This window comes from Felis catus, chromosome A2, assembly GCF_018350175.1.
Source record: "Felis catus isolate Fca126 chromosome A2, F.catus_Fca126_mat1.0, whole genome shotgun sequence".
Classification (NCBI taxonomy): Eukaryota; Metazoa; Chordata; class Mammalia; order Carnivora; family Felidae; genus Felis; species Felis catus.
The window spans coordinates 99,205,538-99,232,720 of NC_058369.1; the positions used below are offsets into that span (position 1 = coordinate 99,205,538).

General features: G+C 40.3%; 1 protein-coding gene across 4 annotated transcripts in view; it reads left to right on the forward strand.

The window, feature by feature from the left end:
• The window catches only part of DYNC1I1 (dynein cytoplasmic 1 intermediate chain 1), a 313,957-nt gene that overhangs the window by 223,662 nt on the left and 63,112 nt on the right, over positions 1-27,183 (forward strand). For all 4 annotated transcript variants that reach the window (XM_023250368.2, XM_045052401.1, XM_045052400.1 and 1 more), the window contains 3 exons: positions 17,860-18,006; positions 22,182-22,295; positions 24,770-24,903. In XM_023250368.2, coding sequence (XP_023106136.1) covers positions 17,860-18,006; positions 22,182-22,295; positions 24,770-24,903 — 395 coding nt within the window. The remainder of the gene's footprint in view (positions 1-17,859; positions 18,007-22,181; positions 22,296-24,769; positions 24,904-27,183) is intronic.

Below are 27,183 nucleotides of genomic sequence, written 5' to 3' on the forward strand. Positions count from 1 at the left end.
CCTAGCCTCATTGCCTTAAAAAGTTGTAGGGTTTTTGGGGTTTTTTGGTTTGTTTTGCCTTTTGACAAAGTTCTTCACCTCTACATTTGAGCTGGCCAATATAGACATAGATGGAACTTTCCACAGTACCTCGTATTTGCCATGTGAAAGACATTATCACCACCAAGTTACAGCATTTTCTGACTCCAGGAGTAGTTATTTAGAAATTAAACTTTATTTTGTGTTTATTTTCCCTGCCTCTTGATGTTAATTCCGGATCAATTTCTTTACATTTTAAGGCTCTTGATCAAGAATATGGAATTAAATAAGGAAAAAAATACGTATTAGAGGTTTATTTACCTTTGAACTAGATTTTCCCATAGAAATTCACATTCCTTAGTGAGAGCCTATGCGCTGTGTCAGACCCACCGCAGGAAGCTTATATGTGCAAACAGTAGGTTTTAAATATTTGGTGATCTACTAGAACTGCAGGAAAAATTATTCTGGAGAATTTACACCTTATAAGTCTCACACAATTATTTCCTCTAGGCCACAGAGAGATATATTATTTGTACTTAAGATAACCAGTAAGTAAATCTGTGGACTTTGTCACTGATATAATGTGGTGTGGTTGGTTGCCAGATTTAGAAGAAGAGAATGCCTGGGGTATTGAATGCTGAAGTGTTGTTGCGTGTCAATCAAGTTTTCATTACTTATCGCTTATTGTCGTTATCTTAAGTGCAGTGTTATATTAATTTACAATTATTCCCAGTTACTCTTTGATACCAGTTATATATGCTGCCTTGATAGAATAGGCATTAAACAAATACATTAGGTTGTCATCCCTTTCTGAATGTTACAGTTAAGTCAAAGATAAGACAGGATTCCTGTAATCGCTTTGACTGAGAAGTGGTAGAAATTTGCCCTAAGTGACACAAACTAACCTGCATAAAATATCAGTTGCTTCAAAATAATTGAAAATTTCAAAATGAAAATAGGTAATTGTCCACCACTAAGTTTCCTATGGGTTGCCTGCCAAAATCATCCTGAAACTTTACCTGTGTTGGTGGGAGGAGGATTGGGTGGCAGTTGGAGGTAGTTTGCTGTCATATATATTTTAATGCCAAGAGAAAAACCTGAAAGAGTTTCGACAGAAGGTGTATGGGTCTTGATCGACATGGTGGTTAGTAGCATCTCTAGTGGGAGAGCAGTTCAGGGACTGTGGCCTCGATTTGAAGCATTTATTTTGGAGGGGAAGGTACATGACTTGGAGGTTGTTAATAACAGAACGAAGCTTGGGTTTTCACTGGTAGGATTGCAATATGATGCATGCATCTTTACTTCTGCCTGAAGATTCCCCCCTCTCTTCTTTGTTGGTTGATCTGTTTGCAATGGTAATTGGAGAAAAAAGTTGAGTATGAGATGAGATGCAAGGCAAGTAGAAAGGGGTTTTACATCTCTATTCTGGCTCCGTTTTTGTCTCTATGTGACAGTGAGCAATTCACTCAACTTGGTCAGGAAAATCTGTCACAACAGATTATATTCTGTCTACCAGATGAAAGAGAGTAAAATAGAACCAGCATGCATTTTTAAAGCCTAAACAGGGTCAGGTGAGCATGAGCCTGAATGAGTATGAAGGTTGTAGATTTGAGAGGGATCAGAAGTGTACATGCACACGTGACCATGACTTTGGTTAGTGATGGGTGATGGGAATTGGCTAACCTTACAAATAACTCAAAGTATTTACCCTACCGTTTTTGCAAAATATTTACAAGTTGATCAAATACTTATTGAACACTGTGGTAGGCAGAAAGAATAATGGCCACCCAAAGATGTCTACCTCCTAATACCAGGAACCTGTGAATATGTCCCCTCATGTGGCAGTTATGTATATGTGATTGAATTAAAGATCTTAAGAAAAGATCATTCCAGGTTATCTGGGTGGGCCCAATGTAATTTTAAGGGTGGGTCTTTATAAGTGAAAGAGGGAGTCAGGAGAGCCAGGCTTAGAAGGAAGTGTGATGGTGGAAGCAGAATCAAAATGACGTGATAGAAGAAAGACTCAACCAGCCATTGCTGCTTTGAAGATGGAGGATGGCTGTGAGCCAAGAAATGGGGCCGGCCTGTAGACTCTGGAAAGAAGGCAAGGAAACTGATTCTCCCCTAGAGCCTCCAGCAAGGAATGCGGCCCTGCTTTCCCCTCAGTTTTAGTCCTCCTAGCCTCCAGAAGCATAGGGTAATAAGCTTGTATTGTTTGAAGGCACTCAGTGTGTGGAAGTGTTACAACAGCAATAGGAAATGAATACAAGTACCTACTAGTTCTCAGGAACCGTCTCAGGCACAAAGCTCAACACAGAAAAGAAAAGCATACCTTTTGCCCTTGTGAGGCTTACAAATCCAATATGCCCAGTATTTTGCCCATGAGGACGTTAAGCCTGATAGAATTAACAGGATTTTCACACAGAAAATTGGTCTTGATCACCAGCCCATGGATCTCTACAAATCCGTAGTCTATGAATAGGAGGGGTAAAAAAATCCCATCCTGGTCCTCCCGCACAAATTTCATGTGTCACCCTAAAGACTGCTGTCTTCCAACCAACACAGGAAACAGCTTAATGCCAATCTCCTCGTTTTTATTTATGATAGATCATCTATAGATCTTAGGATGGATCATCTGTAGAACAACAGTCCTGCTTTTGCATTCTGAAGAGCTGGAGCTACCTAAAGCCATTAAATGAAAAGGCCTTTTCCCTAGGACAGTGGTTCTTAACCTAAATGAAGAAAGTACATCCTAAAGGAGTTAAGTCACGTGAGCAAAGTCACACAGCTGTACCACAAGCCCCTGCTAGAATTTGAGTTTCCTGACCCCCTTTTCGGCCTCTGCCCATTTTTCCTACAGACACTACAGTGTCTGGATCCAGCTGGCGTTTTCAAAATCTGAAGTAGGAATGGAGGCCATTTCACTAACCTACTTCCGAGCACACAGTGTGGATTACAAAAGGAAATTAACGTGTAAAGAAACCTTTTGGAAACTAAAGAAGCCATGTTAGTTCTCTTGCTATATTATTTGGCTGGTCTCACAGTTGGTGTCATTTTCAAGTGTGGGGCTTGATTTAATAGAGACAGCCAACAATTGTGGATCTAATCAAATGGAGCTCGAAGCACATAACTTTTCAGTGTAAGGAAGCTATAAGAAACATTTGCAAGTTTCGGAGTGGTCTGACAGGAATAAGGCAAAAAGTATTCAAACGGAGTTGGAAAATCAGGCTGAGAGATCTTGTTTTTCAGTTCTGTTATAGTCACTTTGTGAAGTATTGCAGACAATTCATTATAATTTATCACACTGATACTCTTAGATTGGATGAAACCCAAACACAACTGAGTTAGATGCATATTAAATTACCTCTTACTTAAAAGGAGGGTGGTCTCACCAAGGCAGGATGGAGTTCATTAGCAGGCTGAGAAGTTTTTCTTAACTCTTCATCATCTGGTTTCATATTGTTTCTGGTTCCCCAGGAACACTGGACACCTTTCTTTTTTCAACACTTGAGAAATAACGCTGGGCACTTTGTGAATCTTGTAGCAAACTGTAGCAACCAGTTCCAAAAATAAAATGCTCATCATCACAAGTCTATAAACAAAATTCAGATTACTATGAAAAACTGCTGCTATTCTTTACATTTTTTTAGGGGAAATCATTTTTTTTACATTTTTTAGGGGGAAATCATTTTTTTAGGGAAAAGGAAAAGAAATATTGTCCGTGTGTATTTTTATTTAGATATGCACAAAGTAACGTATTCCACTCCATTATCATAACTGACTGGCGTGTATATTGGATTTACTCTGACACATGTGTTTAGGAATTACCATCACGTTTCTTTCTTCCAGCTGACCAGCACTATCACCCATATCATCCAATGAAGGACATGGTTCAGACAGGATTCTGTTGACAGACAGCCTTTCATATGGCTCTACACTCTTTTCCCAAAACTAGAAGCTTCAAACTCCATGTGAATGGCCTTTAATTTGTACATTCTGAGTTTTGTGAGGTAGGGTTTTCCCCCGGGAGACAAAAAAAGGACAGAGAAAAATCTCAGAAGTGCTATAAATTTAGCCATTTGATCCCAAAGGATTTTTTATTCATACATTTTTGTTTGTCACGGAATTTGTTTCTCTATTTTGTCACTCTTTTAAAAACCAGCTCCAGATTGGGGCACCTGGGTGGCTCAGTCAGTTAGGCATCTGACTTTTGCTCAGGTCATGATCTCGTGGTTTGTGGGTTCGAGCCTCACATTGGGCTCTGTGCTAACAGCTCAGAGCCTGGAGCCTGCTTCAGATTCTGTGTCTCCCTCTTTCTGCCCCTCCCCTGCTCATGCTGTGTCTCTCTCTGTGTCTCAAAAATAAATAAACATTAAAAAAATTTTTTTAATAAAAAATAAAAACCAGCTCACGTTGAACACTGGGGAATTTGATACCTATTTATCCTCTGGTCTTCTAAGTACACCTACATGTTATGTTGAGAGGGGATTTCTTTCTGCTTAGAAATGAGCAACCAGGACAGATTTCTAACCCTTTCCACACTCTAGTCTCTCTCGTTCTTTGGGTCTCTTGTTAAACATCAAAGAATCTTCAGTGGGAAAAACATTGGTGTGGAAATTGGGGGCTGGGTGGGCCTCGGGATTGGGTGACAATCACAAAAGTCAGTTCACCCTTGTCTCTTGCATCCATCTTTTAGCAGGCACTTACACCATTTTTTTCTGGTCCTTCTCAGCACTTCAAAGTAGTAATGTATCAATAGAACCAACAAGCTAGACACAGTCTAACAGGTCATCTGGTTCATCTCCATGCTGCAGGCATCAGCGTATCTAAGTAATTCCAGGCAGATGAAAAGAGACAAAGACTGCTTCTGCCTTTGTGCCACATCACTTCTTGGCTGGAGGACCTCACTTCCCATTTGTTTCCCCCGAGGTCTGTATTCACCATGTAGTTTTAATATGAGAAAGGACCTATTTTTGCAAAATTCTTTTATTTTCTTGCTAAATTTAAAACGATCCAACTGATTCCATCCACTGTCACAGCTGGCAAAACCACTACAGTCAATCAAAAAACCCATGTGAAGAGCTTTTGCATAGTGGAATGCCTTAGGTTTTTTTTTTTTTTTTAATGGTCCCCCTATAATTTCTGATCTAAGTGGCTTCGTAATAATCTAATGTGGGACATTCCATGACTCTTTGGGTGGACGCTCCAAATGTAGATTTATTTTATCAGCAGGGGGTTGTTGAGTGACAGACAGAGGGAGGCTGTATTTTCTTCCTCCTTTTTGCATCTCAAGCGTAAAACCCAAATCCTACAAATTCAGAAAGAAATTGTCCACAAAGCAAGACAGATCTATCGTGCAATCGTTTTTAGACATTCTTTGCCAATACAACAGGTCTGAATCTGATCAGCCTGTTTATTATTGTGTTTGTAAAAAAGAATAGCTGATAACCGGATTCTGTTAGATTCAGCTGAAAGCCATCACTGCCTTTGTACATGGCCAAGGAAAAATTCATAGACTACGAACTGGCTCTTCTTTACGTGGTTTACATGGCTTACTCTGTCAAGGTTGGGTGGGGGAGGCAGGAGGCAGGGAAGGGGGTGAGGGACCAGTGTTTCTGAATGCTGTGTTTGCCCTCTTGGTAAGGACTTAGTACTTTTTCAATAAAAAATAAATTTAATTTGTGGCTACACTTCAAGTAAGATGGTTTGATGGTAAAAGGAGAGCAGTCCCAGCTCTGGATTTAGAGAAGTCGTGTGGCTGAGTCCCTTAGCGTCACTTTCATGTGGTCGGGTGTGCCATTCTCAGAAACCACAAACATTTTTGAAGATACTGAACTGGAGACATTCACAATTCTTCCCTCCCTTTTTTTCGCTATTAATCCTTCATGTTTTAACAAGTACTGAAGTTAATGCCGCCTACACTCTTTCCTGTCAAATTGGAAGTCTTTTCCTTCTCTCTTGAATAAAGTAATCTGTTCTCTTTAGTTCGTACCCCCGTAAGTCAAAGTGGTGGATGTCAACACATGACATATCCAAATATCAACTTCCTTTTTTTTTTTTAATTAAGCAGGATTTAGACATTTGATTTGAAGAAAGCTGGTGCTCATTAACATATAAAGCAACCCCTATATTCATCTCTTCCTATGCTTTTTTGTCCTTTTTATAAAGCAAAAGTTCACTTTCAGCTTGCAACACAATCCTATTCCAGCCCAGGCATAGCAACTGGGTTTCTTATTCCCTGAAAAAGACACACTAAATGATGAGTAAATGATTAGAAGTCTGTACTGAGAAAGCTTCTTTGACCTGAGCATGTTTTAGTGAGCCTTATTTCCAGATATGGGGGTACAGCCCCACCTTGCTTTATCCATAGTAAAGTTTTTAGAACAAATTTATAAAAATGGACTGTGTGTGTGTGTGTGTGTGTGTTATAATCCCCTTTCACTAACTGACCTGGAACTCGGGTTTCTTTTTGTTCAAATGTTTGTAAGACCTAAAAAGATTTTTGTCTAGGCCTAATGATAAGAAAAAAAATTAAACCCAAGTTGAGGGACATTCTAGGAAATTCCTGACCACCAATGCTCTTCAAAACAGTTAAAATCATCAAAAACAGGAGAAGTCTGAGAAATTGTCACAGTCTAGAGACACCTTAGGGGACATGATGACTAGGTGATGTGTCTCCTGGATGGAATCCTGGAGCAGGAAAAGGGCATTGGGTACAATTTAAGAACACCTGAACAAAGCATGGATTTCAGTAACAGTGTATCGATATTGATTTATTCCTTGTGGAAAATGTGCTATATGAATGTAACAACAGGGAAGGTGTTAACAGTAGGGAAAAGGGTGTGAGGTGTATGGAAACTGTTCTATCTTCACTACTTTTCTAAAAATCTAGAACTATTATAAGGAATTTATGAAAAAATAAAATATAAATTTGTGCCAACTTCTCTATAGAACTCTTACTAGTTGTGATGACTAAAATAGGATTGGAATTTAGGAAACAAACCAGATGAACGTATGGGAAGGTGGGGGAGAAGGGAGAGGGGAAAAAAGCACAAGAGACTCTTAATGAAGGAGAAACAACTAAGGGTTGACGGAGGGAGAGGTGGGAGGTTGGCTGGATGGGTGATGGGCATTAAGGAGGGCACTTGTTGTGATGAGCACTGGGTGTTGTATGTAAGTGATGGATAAATGAATTCTACTCCTAAAACCAATATTGTACTTTATGTTAACTAAAATTAAAAATATATATATTAATTTAAAAAGGGGGTGTAGGAGCCACTTTTCCTTTTATAAACCAAGTTTGTAAAGGAAACAAACTTTCCTTTTATAAAGAAATAGGAATTTCCCAGTTGTTGTTCAGTGTAACACCAGGTGGGTCCTATCCAGGCCAACACCTGGCACGAGGAATGTTTCCAATGCTTTGTGCAGGTGATAGTCTGAAGCAGTTACTTTCTAAGAATGACTTTGCATTTTATTTATTTTTTAAATGTTTCTTTATTTATTTTGAGAGGAGGGAAGGAGCAGAGTGGGAGGGAGAGAGAGAATCCCAAGCAGGCCGCAGGCTCAGCACAGAGCCCAGTGCAGGGCTCAGTCTCACAACCATGAGCTCATGACCTGAGCCAAAATCAAAAGTCGGTTGTTTAAACAACTGAGCCACCCCAGGCATCCCAGAATGGCTTTGCATTTTAAAGGATTTTTTGCCAAGATTTTCCACCTTGCTGTTGGGTTGGTCTTGTTAATGCTTTTTCAGGGGCACTCTTCCCTTCTACAATAATTAATAACAATTCACATAATTATTTGGGGGATAAACACTCATTTACGAAGTGATTGTTGTATTGGAACGGCATTTTTGGTGTGGCTGCATAGTGACAAGATGAAAACACAACATTTTTCTCCCAAAGCAGTGACAATAAATACAGAGCTTGTCAGTAGTGATGCAATCGGTTTCCAGCTGCTAGCTGTTCAGTAGACTCCTATGAAATGATTAATTGGTCTCAATCAGTTCGCAGCAGGAAGTACCCACCTCATGGTAAATATCACCACAATTGGTACTAATTAGCTCTGTTGTCACCTGTCACAACTGGTAGGCTAAGAGCTGAGTCACGTGATCATTCTCTATACCGGCAACATAAGTCCAACTGGAGAGGGGTTGGAGACTCAAGGCCACTGTAGCAGCCAGGGTGCCCCAAATCCCTGTCTGCCATGTGGGGATGAATGAGGCTTAGTCAGTGATTATCAGTCCGCAGTGTGAAGTCAGAGGTGTGGCGCTCAGGAGTGGGAGTTTGTGTACCTCCAAGAGAAAATGCACCTGGTTTTCAACTGATACAATGTTTCGTGGCACACTGGCTTCTAAATCAGCCAGCCTGTAGTTCAAATCTGGGCTTTGCCACCTGGTATTCATTTGATCCAAGTCAGTGGCTTTATGTGTCCATGCCTGGGTTTCCTAATCTGAAATAATGAAGGCAAAAATTACTCACCTAGTAGGACTGATACAGCAATATATACCAGGTTTGGCTCTTAGTAGGTACTCAAAAATTTTGGAACACCCCCACAGCGCATAACAATGTAAATGGTGTGACAATGATGATGTTTGTTATCCCTCTTACTAATAAATAAGAACTTTCAGATGTTTGGTGCCAGCGTGAAGAGTGATGCTGAAGGGAAGTTGGGAACCAAACCTTCACTGCCCTTTTTATTGATCCTATTCTAAGAGCTCAATCTTTTAGGAAGGGAGAGGAAGAAGAAAGGGGAAGGAAATGTAAAAGCTAGCAAATAAAATTGAAGGGAATTAAGCGAGGCATTGTAGCAGATGAACAATTATTATACTACATGTGTCTCTGTTGGGCAGGTTGTGACCAAAGCATGTGATCCATGAAGGAAACAACCCAGGCATGGCCTATATTGATGCAAAAGGAAACGCATCCCACTGTGACTGGGTCATAGTCTACGAATTCATTGTTTTCGACTTGGGTTCTCCAAACTTCTCAACAACAATTCAACAAGATCCTGGGCATGTGTTAAATCCATGGACCACCAGGCCTCTTTGAAATCCTGGTTCAGTAGTTCCAGGCTGGGACCCAGGAATCTGTTTTTAATAAACTCTCTAAGTGCTTCTTGTGTTCAGATAAGTTTGAGAACCCCTGATTTAAAACTGTACTTTTCACTTAACTACGCATGAAATTTCCTGTGGAACTTTTAAAAATTTTGATGCCTGAGTCCTACCCCCAGAAATTGATTTAGTTGGTGTGGGATGTGCCTTGAGCATGAGGAATCTTTTTTTAAGCTCTTCAGATGATGCTAAGGTACAAGCAAATTTGGAGTAACAATTTAGAACACAGCCTAAGGGGTCCACACACCTATATGGATGATACAGGTGAATGATGAGTAAGTAAAAATTAGATACAAAGTCACATCACATATAAGTAGTTTCTCAGCACTGATTCAAGGTGTGAAATATGGTTAAAAAAAAAAAGAATCTGATTTCAGAAAACTTTTTGGGAGTAGTGTGCAGATTATCCCATTGCCCTGAAATTTTGTGGTATTCAGAAGTACTTGCACTGAATGTACTACCAACTACAATTTAGATCCTAATGTCACCCAAAATTGCAGTGCTTGCCTTATGAACATGCATATGAACGACAATGTGACATGAATCTAATCTTGGTCTTTATTGCAGTCATTTCTGGTGCCAACATTGCACCATTTTCCCTCTTCCTTCTCTTCCTCATTATCCAAACTTATTAAATATCAGGACTTGGAATTGCCACCCGCAACAGGAAGTATAACCAGCCATGAAGGTCTGTGGAACAGGAAATAGAGTCAGTGTCCCAGACAGGAAGCAGGGCTTGTCAAAAATAAGGACTCCGGGGGCGCCTGGGTGGCTCAGTCGGTTAAGCGGCCGACTTTGGCTCAGGTCATGAGCTCATGGTTCATGGGTTCAAGCCCCGCATCAGGCTCTGTGCTGACAGCTCAGAGCCTGGAGCCTGCTTCAGATTCTGTGTCTCCCTCTCTCTCTGCCCCTCCCCTGCTTGTGCTCTGTCTCTCTCTATCAAAAAATAAAAATAATAAAAAAATGTTAAAAAAAAATAAATAAGGACTCCAAAGAGTTAAACCATGTAACAAAAGGTGCAGTAACACTTCTGGAGACAGTTTGTCAACCTCGATCATCAAGGCAGGAGCAAGCATTACTATGAGAATTGCTTAGGAAGGATTCGTTAAGCAAAATGAGGAGTCATCTGGACCTTCATTTTCCACAGGAATGTTTCTCCAAATCGCAAAGTAGTCATGTGTGGCACTATATGGGGGCATATTGTTTATCAGTCTTAAACTGCATTACTAAATTCAAATCTTCCAACAGCCCCAGGGAACAGAGGCAAAGAAAATGACCTGCTTGTAGGCAGGGTGAGAACTATCATTCTCCTGTTACGAACTGAGAATTCAGGCTCCCATTAGGATGGCTACTATAAAAAACAAAACAGGATGAAAGTAGAAAATGACAAGGGCCGTCAAGCATGTGGAGGAATCAGAACGTTTGTGCATGGCTGGTAGGAATGTAAAATGTAACCTCTATAGAAAACAGTATGACAGTTTAAAAAAATTAGAAATAGAGTATGATCCAGCAATTCCACCTGCAGTTATATACCCCAAATAACTGAAAGCAGGATCCTGAAGAAATATTTGTGCGTACACCCATATTCATAGTGACATTATTCATAATAGCCAAAATGTGGAAGCAATCCCTAATGTCCACTGACAGGTAAACAGATAAACAAAATGGGAGCATAAACATACAATGGAATATCAGTCAGCCTTAAAAGGGAAGGGAATTATGGGACCTGCTACAGCATGAATGTAGTAACACTTGGAGCATTACATGGGTGTACTAACACCATTAGCACATTGTGTTGAGCGAGATAAACCAGTCACAAAAGGACAAATACTACACTAGTCCACGTATGTGAGTCTCCCAGAGTAGTCAAACTCATAGAAACAAAGTAGAATGGTGGTTGCTAAGGGCTTAGAGGAGGAATGAGGAATTAGTGTTTAGCGGACATGGAGTTACAGTTGGGGGAGGTGAAAATGTTCTGAGATGGATGGCGGTGATGGTTGCACAACAGTGCGGGTGTACTTAATGTCACTGAGCTGTACACTTAAAAATGGTGTAACATTTACACCAATGGTTAATGGTGTAACATGAGGGGCACCTGGGTGGCTCAGTCATTAAGCGTCTGACTTCGGCTCAGGTCATGATCTCGCGGTCCGTGAGTTCGAGCCCTGCGTCAGGCTCTGTGCTGACAGCTCAGGGCCTGGAGCCTGCTTCAGTTTCTGTCTCTCTCTCTCTCTCTCTCTCTCTCTAAAAAATAAATAAACATTACAAAAAATTTTAAATGGTTAGCATGATAAATTTTATGAGTATTTCACCATAGTTTTTTTAAAATAAATAATTTGAAAATGTGCACAAAATAAAAAAAATAAGGCTTAGAAGATTCACACAGCTAGCAGGCGTCAGAGCAGGAGGTCAGCTTTAGGGACTTCAAGTGTGCCAACCCTCCCTTTCCACCTCAGTGCCTCTCAAAGAGTAGAAATTGAAGGAAATGTTCAAGGGGAAGTAAAAAAATCAAATAACTTTGAGGAAAGAATGATCAAAATAGTCCAGACAATTGTCCCGAAGATAAGAAATAAGGTTGGTAAGCTCCATGAAATCAGAAGGTGTCTGCACACTAACTCTTTTAAAAATTGAGATAAAATTCACCCTTTTAAGGTATAGAATTCAGTGGGGGGTTTTTTTAGTGTATTCCCCAAGTTGTGCCACCATAACCACTACATCATTCTAGAAAGTTTTTATCACCCCCAAAATAAACCTTATGCCCATTAGTAGTCATTCCCCATTGTCCCCCTAACCTCCATGTTAAGCACCCGCTGATCTGCTTTCTGTCCCTATGAATCTGTCTATTCTGGACATTTTGTATAAATAGAATCATACAATATGTGGCCTTTTGTGACTTGTCTCACTTAGCATGATGCTTTCAACGTTCATCTATGTAATAGCCTGTATCAGTACTGTGTCCCTTTTTATTTGTGATTAATATTCCATGGTATGGATTTACCACATTTTATTTATCTACTTCTCAGTTGATGGATGCTTGGGTTATTTGCACTGTTTGGCTATAATGAATAATGCTGCTATGAACATGCGCGTACAAGTTTCTGCATTGTCAGATGTTTTCAGTTATCTTAGGTGTATACCGAGGAGTGGAATTGTTGGATCATATGTTAACTCTGTGTTTAACTTGTTCAGGAACTGCCAGCATGTTGTCTAGAATGGCTGCCTTATGTTACATTCCTATTGGTATTGTGTGAGTGTTCCCATTTCTCCATATCCTCACCAGTGCTTGGTATTCCCCCCTTTTTTGGTTCCCCCCACCCCCAGCTTTTTTGAGGTGTAATTGACATGCAAACATTTTTAAATCATAGCCATCCTCGTGGGCATCTCATTGTGGTTTGTCCACCAACTTTGTATTCTCAGTACACGGTCCAGGTCTGTCTCTTGGTACACAGAAGCATCTCACTACTGAAAGGTACAAAAATCCCAAGGGATCATAGGAAAGATGATCATAATGAGAGGTTCCTAATCTTTGGGAAATCAAATATTAAAATCAGCTGCTTTTTTTTTTTCATATAAACTGAGTCAAGAGGTAGCAAGCAAGCTCATTTAGTCATTGCTCCTGGGCACTTCCATTACTAATGGGGTGAGAACTTTCAGTAGATGGTCACTCTTAGAGTTTAGATGAATGAACTGTGCACCTTGGGATAGAGACTTAGGCAAAAGAAAAGAGAGCTCTGAAAGGAAAAGAGACCCGTTCCTTCATTTCAATTAAAGTTAAGTGCCCAATTCATGACTCATGTCTTGGCTTTACCACCTTCGCACCTTCCATGTTGTCAGATGCCTGGTGCTACATGATTGCCTGTAAGAGGGGTTTTCGACAGCAGTTTTCTCTAATTATGCGTGTTTTCATTAACAAAAGAAATATCTTTGTGGGTTTCTTAGGTACTTAGCAGAAATATATTCTAGCTCACTAGTAGCCAGAAGCATCTGATCTGTCTGCCTCACAGCCCTCTGACAGTTAAGCATTTACTTTTAGGCAAATAAAATGTCAGCCACCATTAAAGAGCATATGGCAACAATATGGCCATTCCCTCTTGGGACCAACCTCTCCCCAGAAGAGATGGTACTTGAAATAGGAGATGCTTTTGAATGCAGGACCCCTCTCCCCACCAACCCAGACACGGTGGCTGGGGAGTGGGCAGGGTGCCATACACAAAAGGACTCGGGCAACCGTATCAAATGTGAACATAAGGAGCAAGCTGCCCAACCAACAGTGACCAGAGGCTGTTTGCCCTGGGCATCTGGGTCTGTGGTTAAGGGGAAGTACCGACCCTCAACTGGCCAGGATTAGTTCTCTAAAATAGAAAACAGCCCCCAGAGCCGCTGAAGGAGGGGTTGGGGCCGACTGCAATTGATGCTGTGTGTGTCGGGAGTGAAGGGAGACGTTGAAAGTGGCGTCTCCACCCGTCTCGTCTCTGAATTCACCCTGTGAATGGGGGAACACAAACTGCCTTTTCTTGAAATAGATGATGAGGGTATGGAATCCTTTATAGTGGGTCAGCTCGTGTGCAAGTGAACGTGTGGCAACAGGCATAGGGGAAGAGGCTGCCTTTGCAGGGACGGCCAGTAACCATGCGGTCTGCTCAAGATTGAAAAATAAAGTTTCCCCAGGACCATCTGGGCTGCCATGTCTGCGTAGGAAACCAGAACCTGTCACTAGAGACGCCCTGATCCTTAAAACGTAGTCTCAAAACCTTGCTTGTCCTGATTTGATGGAACTATGATACAGAAATAATCAAAATGTGGTGCTTGCCCCCTTGGATACAGTGGTTCCTGGTGTGATACTGTCTCTGTGTCACCTGTGTTGGAATATATCAGGTCACACTCACCAGTTTTACATCAAGTTTTTAACGTACTAGTAACTAGTTAATCATATTTCTGAGCCATATTGATGAAATCACTAGCCTTATAAAAACGTTCGACTGTGGTGTCAGAAAAACTTATACTGATTAGACATTAACATTATCCAGAAATTCTCATCAACTTTAGCACTATTTTTCCACTCGTGTAAACTACTTGATTTGAATGTTTAAAGGCATATGCTGTTTCTCAAAATAAATCTAAGCCTCTTACATGTTAAAGAATAAAATAAGTAATAAGTTAAAACTCCAAAAATATCTATATAGTTACATATTCTTATAAAACTAAGAATAACAAGGTAGGGAAGCTTCTTGTTTTCAATTAATTTTGCTTGTCTAAATTGTATTTACCATACAACTTAATAGCACTTTATTATGACCCTGAATAACTGAATTAATTACAAAATTTTAAATGCTTAGGAAAGTGATGACATTTTTTAAAGTAACATTAATATTATTGATAATGTTTTCCATAAAATATGTCTTCAGAAAATGTAGTGTGCAAATGAGAACAACAAGAAAACCCACGTATTTTAATAGTGTCAGTCAATGCTTCTGGAATGCTGTTTTTACCCTTTACCAAATCAATATAACTGACAGGATGATATCATCCTTTGCTGTCTATGCTGACAGTCAATAAATTCCAAGACAATTGGCAACAACAAGTAGATCAGGAGCTGTACGAAGAGCAGGAGATCACAGGGGTTCTTCCGAGACTTTTTTCCTCGGGGTTGATGCAGACTTTCCAAATAAGAAGAAGAGTTTTCTCTGCAATTAGGGGACTGTTCCCACGTGACTGACAGAACCTAAACATTTGGATGAAAAATAAAAAAATTCAGTCAATCATCCAAATGTTTGTCACCATTACATCAAACATTGGGGCACTTAAAAACATCTCAAGAAATGACTAAATTTTAAACTTTACATCTAGATAATTGAGATCATACTGCCTTAGTGTTTCCATATGAATGATAGTATGTCAAGTGTAGCATACCCTGGAGATCTGTTTTGAACCTTTATAGTCTATAATATGTAGAATGCATATTATAATTAATGTATGGAGCTTAAAATATAAGTGAAATTGACAATCACATAACTACTCTTCCATTTCTAATCTTCCAAATATAAAAATAAATGTGTCTACTCTTTTTCCTCATGGAGATGTTGTAAAGATTGATTTGCAGCAAAACAAAGTAGACTCTGGTAGCAGAACTCCAGGGCTCTAAGGGATTGTGACTCTGTTTAGCATGAATTTGACTTTTTGTCAAATGCAAATAGAATTCTGATTTCAAGAGTGGGAGTTTTATCACATTTAAAATTTTTTGAAATGGTTTCATTAGTACTCAGTGGGCATCATTGTGTTTGATGAATGAATGAGTGAATGAATGAATTATTGAAAAACAAGTGAATGAATGAAAAAGTAGGAATTAGAAAGCATTCTCACTTCCTGGAGTTGGATTCTAGGTGATTGACAACTATGCGTTTCAGTTTCGTAGAAGAACATCCACTGCTTACTTTTCTCTAGTTTAGTCTCTTAGCAAACTGTTCAAAGTCTGGAACAGTGTTTGCTGGGAATTAACTCAAACACAAAAGCAATCAAGTGGTTGAGTTCTAGATTTTCCTAATTTAATGGTATTCCTTTATCCATATTGATTGGAGCTTTGGTAAATTCAGTTGCTGGTACCACCTGGATAATTTTAAGTCTGAAGCTTTAAAGAAAATGTTTCCAACATAGCTCAAACAACATAAGAATTTCATCAGTTGAAAACTAAGAATCGTTTCTGTGGGATGTGTAAAACAAGAAGCTGACCAGCATTATTTTCTTTTTCTTTAATTCAGTATCATTATTGAGAGTTATTCTTGAACTTTATGAAAACCAGATTGGGGCACAAGCATGTTCTCCATCTAATCGTGTTCAAGGAATTGGAACTGAAAATCATTCAAACTAGGAAAACATGACACTGAAAAATAGTCTGCATTCTTTATTCTACCTCAGCGTAGCTGAGGCTGCTTCAGACAAGGAAGAGTTAGGTTGATAGTCGATCTGATCTTTTTAGAAATGGATGTCTAGCTTCCCAGTCAGGAAAAGATCATAATGTTTTTTCATTCACTTTCCTACTTTGCTGGCTTATCAGCTACAACCTTTGATCCTCTCCCATTTTTCTTCAGAATGCTGTGATTTCTCACTGTTGCTCGTGGGAAAAATTCCAAACAGTGCCTGCCATTCAAGGCCCTCTCTTGTCTGGCCCGGGTGGCCTTTTAAGACACATTCCCTACCGTCTGCCTCTACCATGCAACCTTCTTCCCAGCCAAACAAGACTGTGGGCTGTTCACCAGCCTCTGTTTGGGTGCCTGTAATCTTCTCCCTATCATCTCATCTCCCAGGAGTGCCTGCTTCTTTTCCCCTCCACGTGCTGAGTGTTCCACCTGTACTTCAAGGGGTGATTCATTCCCATTCATGAGGTCTCTTGAACCATCCACTCTTTCCACTCTCCTCTTTTCTCCCCTCTCCCAGCTAATCTTCCACACTCACCCCCCCACACACACACAAAGACATACATGCACACACACGCATGCTGCTGTGATTTAGTCATGGCATGAATCACGTTCACACACTTGTGTGTGCAAATTGTGCAAGGATATCAAACCCAAGGGACAAGTGAGGACAAAGATCCACCTCACTCTCCACTAGCCATGGCAGGCACCTCTCCCATGTGACTATGTCTATGCATAGAGGCACCCTTTTCTATTTCATATGAAGGCTTGGACTAGCACGTATGAACTAGCAGCAAATGCAGTTTTGGTCATCAGCATGCATGCTTTTTAGTTTCCTTTATCAGGGCGCAAGTTTGTTGAGGGCAATGACTACCTTTGTATTCCCATTATGCCTGGTACAGTGCCTTTCTTATACACAAGGTCATTCATTGAACTTAATTGGAAGGATGAAATGCATTTCTTAAAAATAATTGCTTCCACATATAAATAAATGCAAACATGAAAGCTCTATGGGAATAAAAATGGACTTTTTAACAAATGTGAAACAGCCAACTTAACCTGATTTTAAGTGTATCCTGGTCCTAAGTAATTTTCTATATAATGTAGTGTCCAGTAGTCTTTTGTGGAATTTCAAAAACCACATTCGTGATGCTATGACAGGCCCTGGTAGAGTTGGACTGAAATCCACTCCTGACTTTGTTAAAATAGGGCAAAGAATAACATTAAGAATTGTCTGAAGTGGGCAGGATTAAGGTCAGGAGAATGCCCATGGGAGGTGAGGGAATTTAGGGAGGAACCAGTTGATCAGTCTGAGGTCAGTATACTTCCTAGAAGTCTACATTAAGCCAAAAACAAAAATCCCAAAAAAAGCACCACGTCTCAAAGTCCTTGAGGCTTTGCCAACACTGTATATAGTATAATTTCATGTAGCCATGCCCTCAGAGTAAAGAATTACTTTGTAAAGATTTTAGTGGAGAATTAATATTTGTTCTGATGCAATTTTATTGATAAATGGGAAGTGTCCACAAACCAAGCTTTACATACCACAAAACAAAGATGCACATAAGATAGGTTTTATGCCTGTTTGAGGACATGGCCAGGACATCAAATTTCAAGTTTCAAGGGGTAACCGTTGACCAACCTTCTCAAGAAAAAAGTCTGCATTTAGGTACAAAACGGTCTACTAATTTTGCATTTAACAACTGCTTTTTGTTTTCCAGGATGTGTTGAGTTGATGTGATGAACTGTTTTCTCTTCAGGAAGAAACAAGCCTTCTCCAACCATTTCACAGTACACGTTTCTCCCCCTTTCTCCTCCCAGTCCTCTGTGATGTCAGTGTGCTTCGCTCGTTTCCATCCCAACTTGGTGGTTGGTGGGACTTACTCGGGCCAGATTGTCCTGTGGGATAATCGCAGTCATCGAAGGACACCAGTGCAGAGGACACCCTTGTCAGCTGCTGCACACACCGTAAGTCAGCTTTTGTCACTTCCCTGTCAGCCACCCAAGCCCTGTAAGGGGATGACTGATGGAAGTACGGATGCGGTCAGTAACTCCAAGCCGGAATGTATGTAATTTATAGTGACCGTAACCTGACTGACCAATAAAGCAGCGTGAAAAGTAGGCGAAGGAGGCACTGAATTTGGAAAAAAAAAATCTCTTAATGGTCTACAAGTTTCCGCACATCTAAAGGATCTCTTTGGATCCAAAGACCATCGGTGAGGTGAGGATGGATTAAAACTGAAAAAGACACAGGGAGAAAGTTTGGAAGAGGCATCGGTGAAATTGCTGTAAAGTAACCCTTCACGTTAACAGTATAACATGGAAACTCGTATTTTCAAATGGGCCCTGAGGAGTAAGCATTTCATGTCGAGGGATGGTATACGGGACTTTTGCCAACAGTCCTTTTCCATTTGTGATTTGAGGGAGTGCTATGACTTTAAATTCTGGAATGCATGGTTGTAAGTTTCAACGGTAAAGTCTACAGTGACAATATAATCCCTCGGGTTAAAAGTCAACATCTCAAAACCATTACCCACAATTTAGCAGAAGAGGTTCAGTATAGTGTTCATAAGACAACTACTCTGTCATTTCCTTTAAGAGAATGACAGGTGTGTTTAGCAGTTGTTAGGAGGAATGAGAAGACAGGCATGTCTCCATCAATCCTTGCTACCTTGACATTCAGAGTAACTGATGTTCTTTCTCTGAAATGCCCAAATTATGCCCAAAAATACAGCTCTACTATTGTTTCAATTTCCTTAATGTGGTCGCCTCATTTGTTTCATCAGCTGGCCTCAAAACCATTCTAGCTTTAAAAAAGGACTGGAGCTGCTTTAGCTAAGACCATGGAGAGGAAAATTCTTCCATTCTTGTAAGATTGACAATGGGAAGTGACAAATACCAAGTCAGCCCTAATTCTGATTGACTTGGGCCCGAGACACATGCAGGTGAAACTAGTTCTTGGGAATCTTGGAAAATTGCTCTTGCCTACCCCATTTCTCCAAACTAATAACAGAAAATTGTGACCCAGGAGAAGACGGCTTGATGCAGGTGTTTGCTCAAGTAGCATGAATCCTCTTCCTGGCTGTATGTGCATATCTGGTGTGTTTATGAGCCTATCTTGTGAAATTCCAAATATTATAAATCCAAATGTTAGAGCAATAAGCTTTTGGGGAAAATCCAAATCCAGGAGCTCTTCCAAAGAGTTAAGCTTTCTTTTTCAAGTAACTTAGGATATGATCATCACAGCTAAAATACGATTATTATCGGGCACCTGGGTGGCTCAATCGGTTAAGTGTCCGACTCTTGGTTTCAGCTCAGATCATGATCTCACTGTTCGTGAGATGGAGCCTGGCATTGGGCTGTGCGCTGACGGCACGGAGCCTCCTTGAGATTCTCTCTCTCCCTGTTTCTCTGACCCTTCCCCACTTGTGAGAGCTCTCTCTCTTGCTCTCTCTCTCTTCCCCCAAAATAAGTAAGCATTAAAAAAAATTTAAATACTATTATTATCAAACAGTAACATATTTCTGTTTGAAAAGAAAACTTTTTTTTTTCTCTTTTGCTGCATTTTGTTGAATCCGTAGCTAAAAGGGCACAGTTAATTTTGTGACTGCCTTTCAACTTCCACTAATGCCTGGCTGATTGGTACCAGGATCAAAAGTGGTTAAGGAAAAAGAGGCCTGCCACAGATTACTAATTTCCTTTCACACCCACCACACATATGCATTTGGGACAACAGGAAATCCTAATTAAAGCAAAACCCTTCTGCCACACAGTAAGTTTATTCCTTAAATAAATAAAAACAATCTGGCATCTATACTGGAAAAATGAGCTGTAGCATTGAGTTTTTTTCTTTCCATTAAATAGAGTTGTGTATGTGTGTGTGTGTGTGTGTGTGTGTGTGTGTGTGTGTGTGTAGGCATGCCCACGTGTCTACTTCTGGTTTCTTTACATCTCTCTCTTTTCTTTTAAGCCAAGTTTTATTACTCATGAAAGCACAGGCCAGTAGTACTGATTAAAGCCAGGGAGGGGCTACCATGCACATTCTTACTCCAGGCAGTTGGCTCTATACATTCTTCTAGATGCTTTCCTTTCCCTTCTATACGCACCCTTAGGAGTCCCAGTCCACTAGGATTTTAGTGCTTTGCGTTGATGCTTGGTGGTTAACAAAGAAAACCCATTGGACTCTTGCTGAAAAACACTAGGTGGATTTCAGATTCATAACAGTGTTTGGACCTCCCCTTCCATTCTTCTGTCTGCTGTTTTTAGGTGAGAATTTGTTTCCTCCATTCTCCTAGTTGATTTGAATGCTGTGTGACTTGGGCCTTGAGTTTGAACGCTCACTGCTGCAGGTTTTGCACACACCAGAGGCTTGGGAAAAACCCTTGTCCACAGTCCCACAACCAGTCAGTCCTCTTGAAATTTAGAGACCTGATCAAGATACCATTGAGTTTCAGATCCCTGCCATACTCACCACTGTCCACATCCACCAAAGCTGATTGAAAATTTCTGCAGGAATATGGTGTGGATAAGACCTAGGGGTTTATTTAGTTGGATGCCCATCAGCATGGGTAAAAGAGAGGATGACACAGTTGCCAAAAAAGCAAATGTAATCTTAGCATACAATACCACTGGTGTACTTTTTATCATATGAGAGGTGACAATTCGACACTCCCTAGATTTCTATATTCTCTTGGCCAGAATATAGGTCGACATTTGTGTTTCTTTCTCATAACTTCACTGTAAGAGGAGCTCAGACAAAATATAACATATTCAAAAGAGAGTGACCAGGATGAGGAGGGAACTGAAAGCCTGAAAGCCAGTTACTCGAGAACCATTGGAGGAATTGGCGATGATTAGTCTGAGTTAGATAAGACTAGAAGGGAGGGGTGAGAAAACAACAGTCTATAAATATTGTTTGGACTTGATCTGTAGGATCCCAGAGGGCACTGAACTAAAGTATCTCCTTGAGCTTTCTTTATCCCCAGTGGTGGAAAGAAGAACTCCCCAGGAATCAGGGCAAAAAACTGGTTACCCTTGAGAAAGGTGTTTCAGAAGAGTTTGGATCCACCTCTTGGTGGAGACAAATGAGTAGCTGTCCTCAATGATTATTATGACTCCTTCTGACCAGGAGTTTATATGATAATAATAGTTTGGGAACCATCCTGTATATAATATCAACTTTCCAATATTAAAGATTGTTTCATTGTCATTGTGGCTAGGTATTATGGACAGTAACTCATCAAGAGTAAGACTTAGGCTGTCAGCTATTTGCACAGAGAGGCACCAACTAAGTTGTGGTTTGGCCCGTGATGGCTAAACTGCCTGAAATCTAACCCACATTACTGCTAGGTTCTGCTTATGCTAACCTTCCATTTAGTATTTAATGTGCAGCTGCAAATGATTTTAGCTTACCATTTAGGATTCTACAGAGTGGGGATTGCCTGCTAGAGTTATGACAGGAGGTAAGAGCATCTTGCTTATGATTCCCGGGATGTATAAGTGACTTTTATCAAGGCTCTGGCCAACTCGAAGCCTCCGTAGTAGCCCAGATGATATTTTGAAAAATAAATCTATCATTATCCTAGATTTTGCAGTAACATAAAAGAACCTAATTTTATCACGAGGTGCACTGTGCCAGTAAGTCCCGCTACCAATATCTCCCCCTCAAATTAAAGAGGCTGATGAATATTAACCACTTTTTATAAAGAATGTTAACAAATGTTTGGCACGGTGACTAGAATGCATTAAACTCCAGATTTAGTAACACATATTCCTTCCAAAAGTCAACAGTTCCACTCTTTTGAAAGCTGTCTGTTTTCATCACTTATGGTGAGCTTAGAAGCCAAACTATGTGCTGCTTCTGCCCCATCAGTCATCATTGGCTGCAGCTTCCTTCGGCTCTGTTGGACCGCCTCTGACTGAGCAAGGTGAAGCTTGGTAAGTGTTTCCACTACTACATGTTGATGCCAGAGCTTTTAGAAAGAAATCAGGTTCAAATCAAAAGTGGCAAATGACCTGAGGCTTGTATTATTGTAGGCTTATGTCACCCTTTAATCCTTGTTTTAGAGTAATGTGTTTGACACTTCAGCGTAAGCATTTCCTCCTGGATTGGCGTCTAATCCTCCATGTTTATGTTTTTGCAGCATCCCGTGTACTGTGTAAATGTTGTTGGGACCCAGAATGCTCATAACCTCATCACTGTCTCTACCGATGGTAAAATGTGTTCCTGGAGCCTGGACATGCTCTCAACTCCACAGGTGGGTTTGTTTTCCCCTACACATAAGAGCATCCTGGCTAAAAGAGATACTTGCCTAATGGAACATAGTTCCTAAAAGCCAAACCCTCACATCCTATGGGAGCTAAAACCAATGGATGCACTTGAAAGAGTGGGGCCTGCTTTCAGCAGTCTCCTCCCGAAGCCAAAACCCATTTCCTTTACCACAAATCATGTAATTATTGTAATACGTTAATCCTTAGGTCAGTTTCAAGTGAAAATGAAATAATCCATTTTAAAGCATAGTAATTATAGAAGTTGCCTGTGGGATGAATTGTACTTACCCTAAAGCATTGTTAAACAAATGCAAACGAAGTTGGAGCTCAACAGAGCAATCCCCTAAGGGCACTTGCCTTGAAGGAAAGGTATCCCCACAAAACAGAAACCCAAGCCCTTGCTTGCATCCTTAGCCTAGACGGATGCCTGTGTGTATGAAGAATTTGTCCAACCATCTGTTTTCTCCTCTGGAATGTTTGTTAGGATGGCTCCTGCCATTCCTTGCTCAACAAATGAGAAGTTGAAAATGAAAATGTTCCAAAACGTCCAAACCACTACTGATTACAGTAATGGAAACCAAACAAATAAGCACAAGGGTAAGAGACCACTGCAGGGAGCCATCGAAATGCAACTTGCAGAATATATCTATGTATTCAAGATGCATGCATGCACACATACACACATGCATAGACACACTCTGTCCACATTTCTTTATGGGAAAAAACATAGTTCATTGTCCTCCAACTAAAAACACAGAGAGGAGTTTACTGTTAGAGACTTTGACAAAAATGTGAGGAAACATCAGGAAAATTATAAACATATCTAGGAGATAATTCGAAATTTTAACATTCCTATTCCTTTTCCTGGAATAACCCTAGAATGTCTGCCTCCCAATTTTCGAAGACATTGGAGTTTCAAGACACATAAGGAAATGTGGAAACCATAAACAACCTCCTATAAGTCTCCAAAAATACAGATGTGGAGAATATTAAGACTAAGTAAATTCTTTTTATAATTTGGGGTGGGGGGAGAGAGAGCTAATAGGCTCCTTACTATTTAAGTTCATCTATTCTGAGTAAGCATTACCATTATACAAGTTGGGAGTTGTGTGTGGGTATTTTATAGCTTTGTCTTAAAATTCTCAGCAATATGTTCTCTGCTTTTAAAAGCATGGAGATTACAAACAGATATAAGAGTGAACCCTCTAGTTAGGAATTTTTAATTGCCCATTTGGCTGATTAAATGTGTACTTAAGTTAAAACCAGTCGTACAGGGGATACAAGATGGTTCTTATTAATTTTAGCATGCCTACAGACTCCTGTCCTGGTACAGAGATTGAAAGCTTCATGGTATATCCATGGATGGCAAGCAGACAGCATCCAGTTGTCACCCTGGTCCCTCTGTGTTCCAAGTGGATGACCGAGAGACCGTACCTTTCCTGCTGCTAATTTTAGCAATGGAGCAGACCACTGGATGGTTCCGTTTTCTGTATTGTCATAATGCACCCTCCCTGATGTGCTCACTATATGTGTGGATTTCATGTACTGCGAGCATGTCACATGACCACACCATCTACCCAGACCGTTAGCACACGCAGCCAATTTCTGGACTCCTTGGCTAAGACGACCTGGCTTATTCATTTGCACAAAAAGACTAAACTCCTTAGCAACTATAATGGCATGATCCCCTAGAATGATTTTTTAAAATTACTTCAGGTACACAAAGTAGGCTGTTTTGATGTAAATAGCCAGAAACATTTAGGGATGTTGGTTACACTTAATTACTCTTCACTGTCATTAAACTTCATTCAGCAGAATGTCTCTTAAGATACATGGATTCCTGATTTTGAAAATAATCTTAGATAAAATAAAGGCTTTCCTTTGTTATTTTAAAGACTTATTTAAATACCGTCCTCTGTAGGCATATAGCCTATACACCCAACGGTTGCCCTTCATGAAATCGTGTCCCCTTTGAAATCTGTTTTTTATGACTTGAGTGACAACTTTCTGGTTTTAGTCCATGGAGGACACACACTCCTGCTTTGACAATATGCTTAGTACATCTGATATTAATACACGTGTATTCTCACGAACAATTGATTTTGAAAATGTTTGTAAATACAAGGGTATTGTGTGTTTTATTAAAGCCTGGGGCTGACAAGTGTAACCATTACAGTATTATCTTTAGTTTCTGCACCATTAGTTTTGAAATTCTCACCTGTCATCTCTGCCTGACTTAAGAAGCAGCAGCACACGCTGATGAGATCCAGCCGGCCTGAAACCAGAGATACACAGAAGCATGAATGTCAGGGGCAGTAAAGCGTGGTTTCTGGCACAGCCAGGGTCTTTTGTAACGCTGTGTGAAAAGCAAACAGACGACTTAGCCAAATGATTTTTCCATGCTGTCTTTGGCATGGCAAGGAGTTGACAGAAGGAGTATAACCACGCCGTGTTTTGGTAGGAGAGCATGGAGCTGGTGTACAATAAGTCCAAGCCTGTGGCTGTTACCGGAATGGCTTTCCCGACGGGAGACGTCAATAACTTCGTGGTTGGCAGTGAGGAGGGTACGGTCTACACAGCCTGCCGTCATGGAAGGTGATTTTGTGTTTTCTTACTGATGACGTGTTTCTCATTTCCGAAAGTCTGTTATCGCATTCTGGATTATAACCACCTTGCGTTATGAGAAAGGCGATATATGCAGGCATACAAAGCACACCTCAAGTTTCTGTTACCTTATGGCATCCATCTGCTCTGATCATTAACCACAGTGAGCCTTGGATGGTTCACAGGCCTTGAGGAAAAAGGTCCAAGCTTCTTAGCATATCATGTAAGACCCTTGCAAGCCTCAGCCTTCAGGCCCCAGCCACGCACACACCAGGGATGACAGGCCCCAAATATTGCTTATCCCACACACCTCCGTATGTCCCCACACTCCATTTCTTCCGTCAGGTCTGGCACTTCTCTCTTTTTGGCCTGATTAACTCCTTGGACTTCAAGAGCCAGAGCAGAGGTCCTTCCACACTGAAGCCTCTCCTGACTCTCTTAAGCAGACAAAACCACTTCCTCCTTTATGGCTTCACAGAATTTTCATTCCTTTCATTCACTCATGTCCTCAAGGAATTCTTACTAAGAACCTTCCATGTGCCCAGCACGTTTGCATCATGCGGATGCGGTAAGGAAAGAAACAGAAGTGGAGATCGTATTCTGATTGAGGGTGAAAGACAATAAACTAATACACAAGGAAATATGTGGCTTAAGATGATAGTACTATAGAGGACATTTAAGTAGAATAAATGAGATGGGACCACGGGCTGTAAGATAGGTTTGCTATTTTGTATATTTTTATACCTGCTTCTACAATCCATTAATTGCATTTTATTTCAACTATTCATTCATTTGCCATTTTTCTCTTACTAAACTCTTTCCATTTCATCATTGATTTTCTGCCTGGGGCCTGACACATGGTATGTGAGGAGCTAAAAATCTATATGGAGCATAGAGAAATGACAGTCCCCAAATAATATAGAGAAATGCCTTGGGGCTCTTCCTCCCCTTCAGGGAGGCTGGAATGGTATGAGATACAAGTCACCATGAAGTTTGTAAGTGATAAGAATTCGGCCTTGGTTGAGAGATCGGCAGATGCCCCTGGAAAACCATCAGGATGAAGTAGAATCCAATAATTAGAATTATTGTAAAATTGCATGCAAGGCTTAATGAGTGGCTTCACCATCTCTTGAAAGGTTCGCAGTGTTCGCCCTGGTGCTTAATTTTCTTTCACTTTAGGAGTTCTAATTCAATTGATTTTTCATCTCTTCTACTCAGCCCAGGCTATTTAGATTTAATGAGAAATCAGAAATTGTTCCAAGTTTATACTCCTGTGTTTTTGTGATTTGTAGAAGCGATAAGTGATGTGATTCTTCCATTCACACAATATGAGCTGTGACGCTCCTACTGTTCTACACATAGCAACAAGCAGTATTTCCCCTGCTCACATGATTTAAAGATGAGTAGGAAGATATGCCTCATGGTTCCATGCCCATAAAACTGACGAAAACCATGCATTAAGGTTTTATGAGAGCATAAAAAGATCTGATAAAATTGTTCATTCATGCAAACATTCGCAGCACACCTACTTTGAACAAAGCGCATCGCTCGATGCTTCCAGGCACGCAGACATTATTTAAACCTGGTTTCTGCCTTCAAGAAAGTGATGATAGTGGGAAAGATAAATGCACAAATATCTGCCATACAGGTAGAATGTCATACGTGGCATGAGAGAGGCACAGAGAGTGCTGTGGACCAACTATGGAGTCACAGGTCTATCTACACATTTATTAGAATCAACAGGCATATAGGTTCCGGTGGTGTAATTCAGGACCTTAATTATCTGAAGGCTACAGAACATGTTCATTGATAACCTTCAGGGTTTGTTGTTGTTGTTTTTTTTTTTTTTTTTTTTTTTGTTTCTCTAATGTGAATACTGTTTTACATGATGAACATTTTTGCTCTGTGGCTATTGTCCTTTTTAAGCACAATCAGAATATGCACTCTGGTTCCAAAGAAGGGTACCCAAGGTAAAAACCACAAATCTTTTTACAACGAGCTTGATTTTGCTTCTTACATTGGTCCATCCATCTGAAATATAAAATACAGATCTTAATAAAGTTGTAACGTAGCAAGAATTTGGCTTAGTAATTTTAAATGGGTCACATAGGGCTACGGGGGAGTGGTGGGAGATTTCTATTTTTCAACTAACATAGAGAAGGTGAAAATCCACTTCCATAAATTAAATAAGGTCCTCATTTTGCACCCTATAAACTCTTTCAGGATGCTGTTAAGAGCAAGTGGAGTCTCACCAGGGGCCACTTCAAAGAT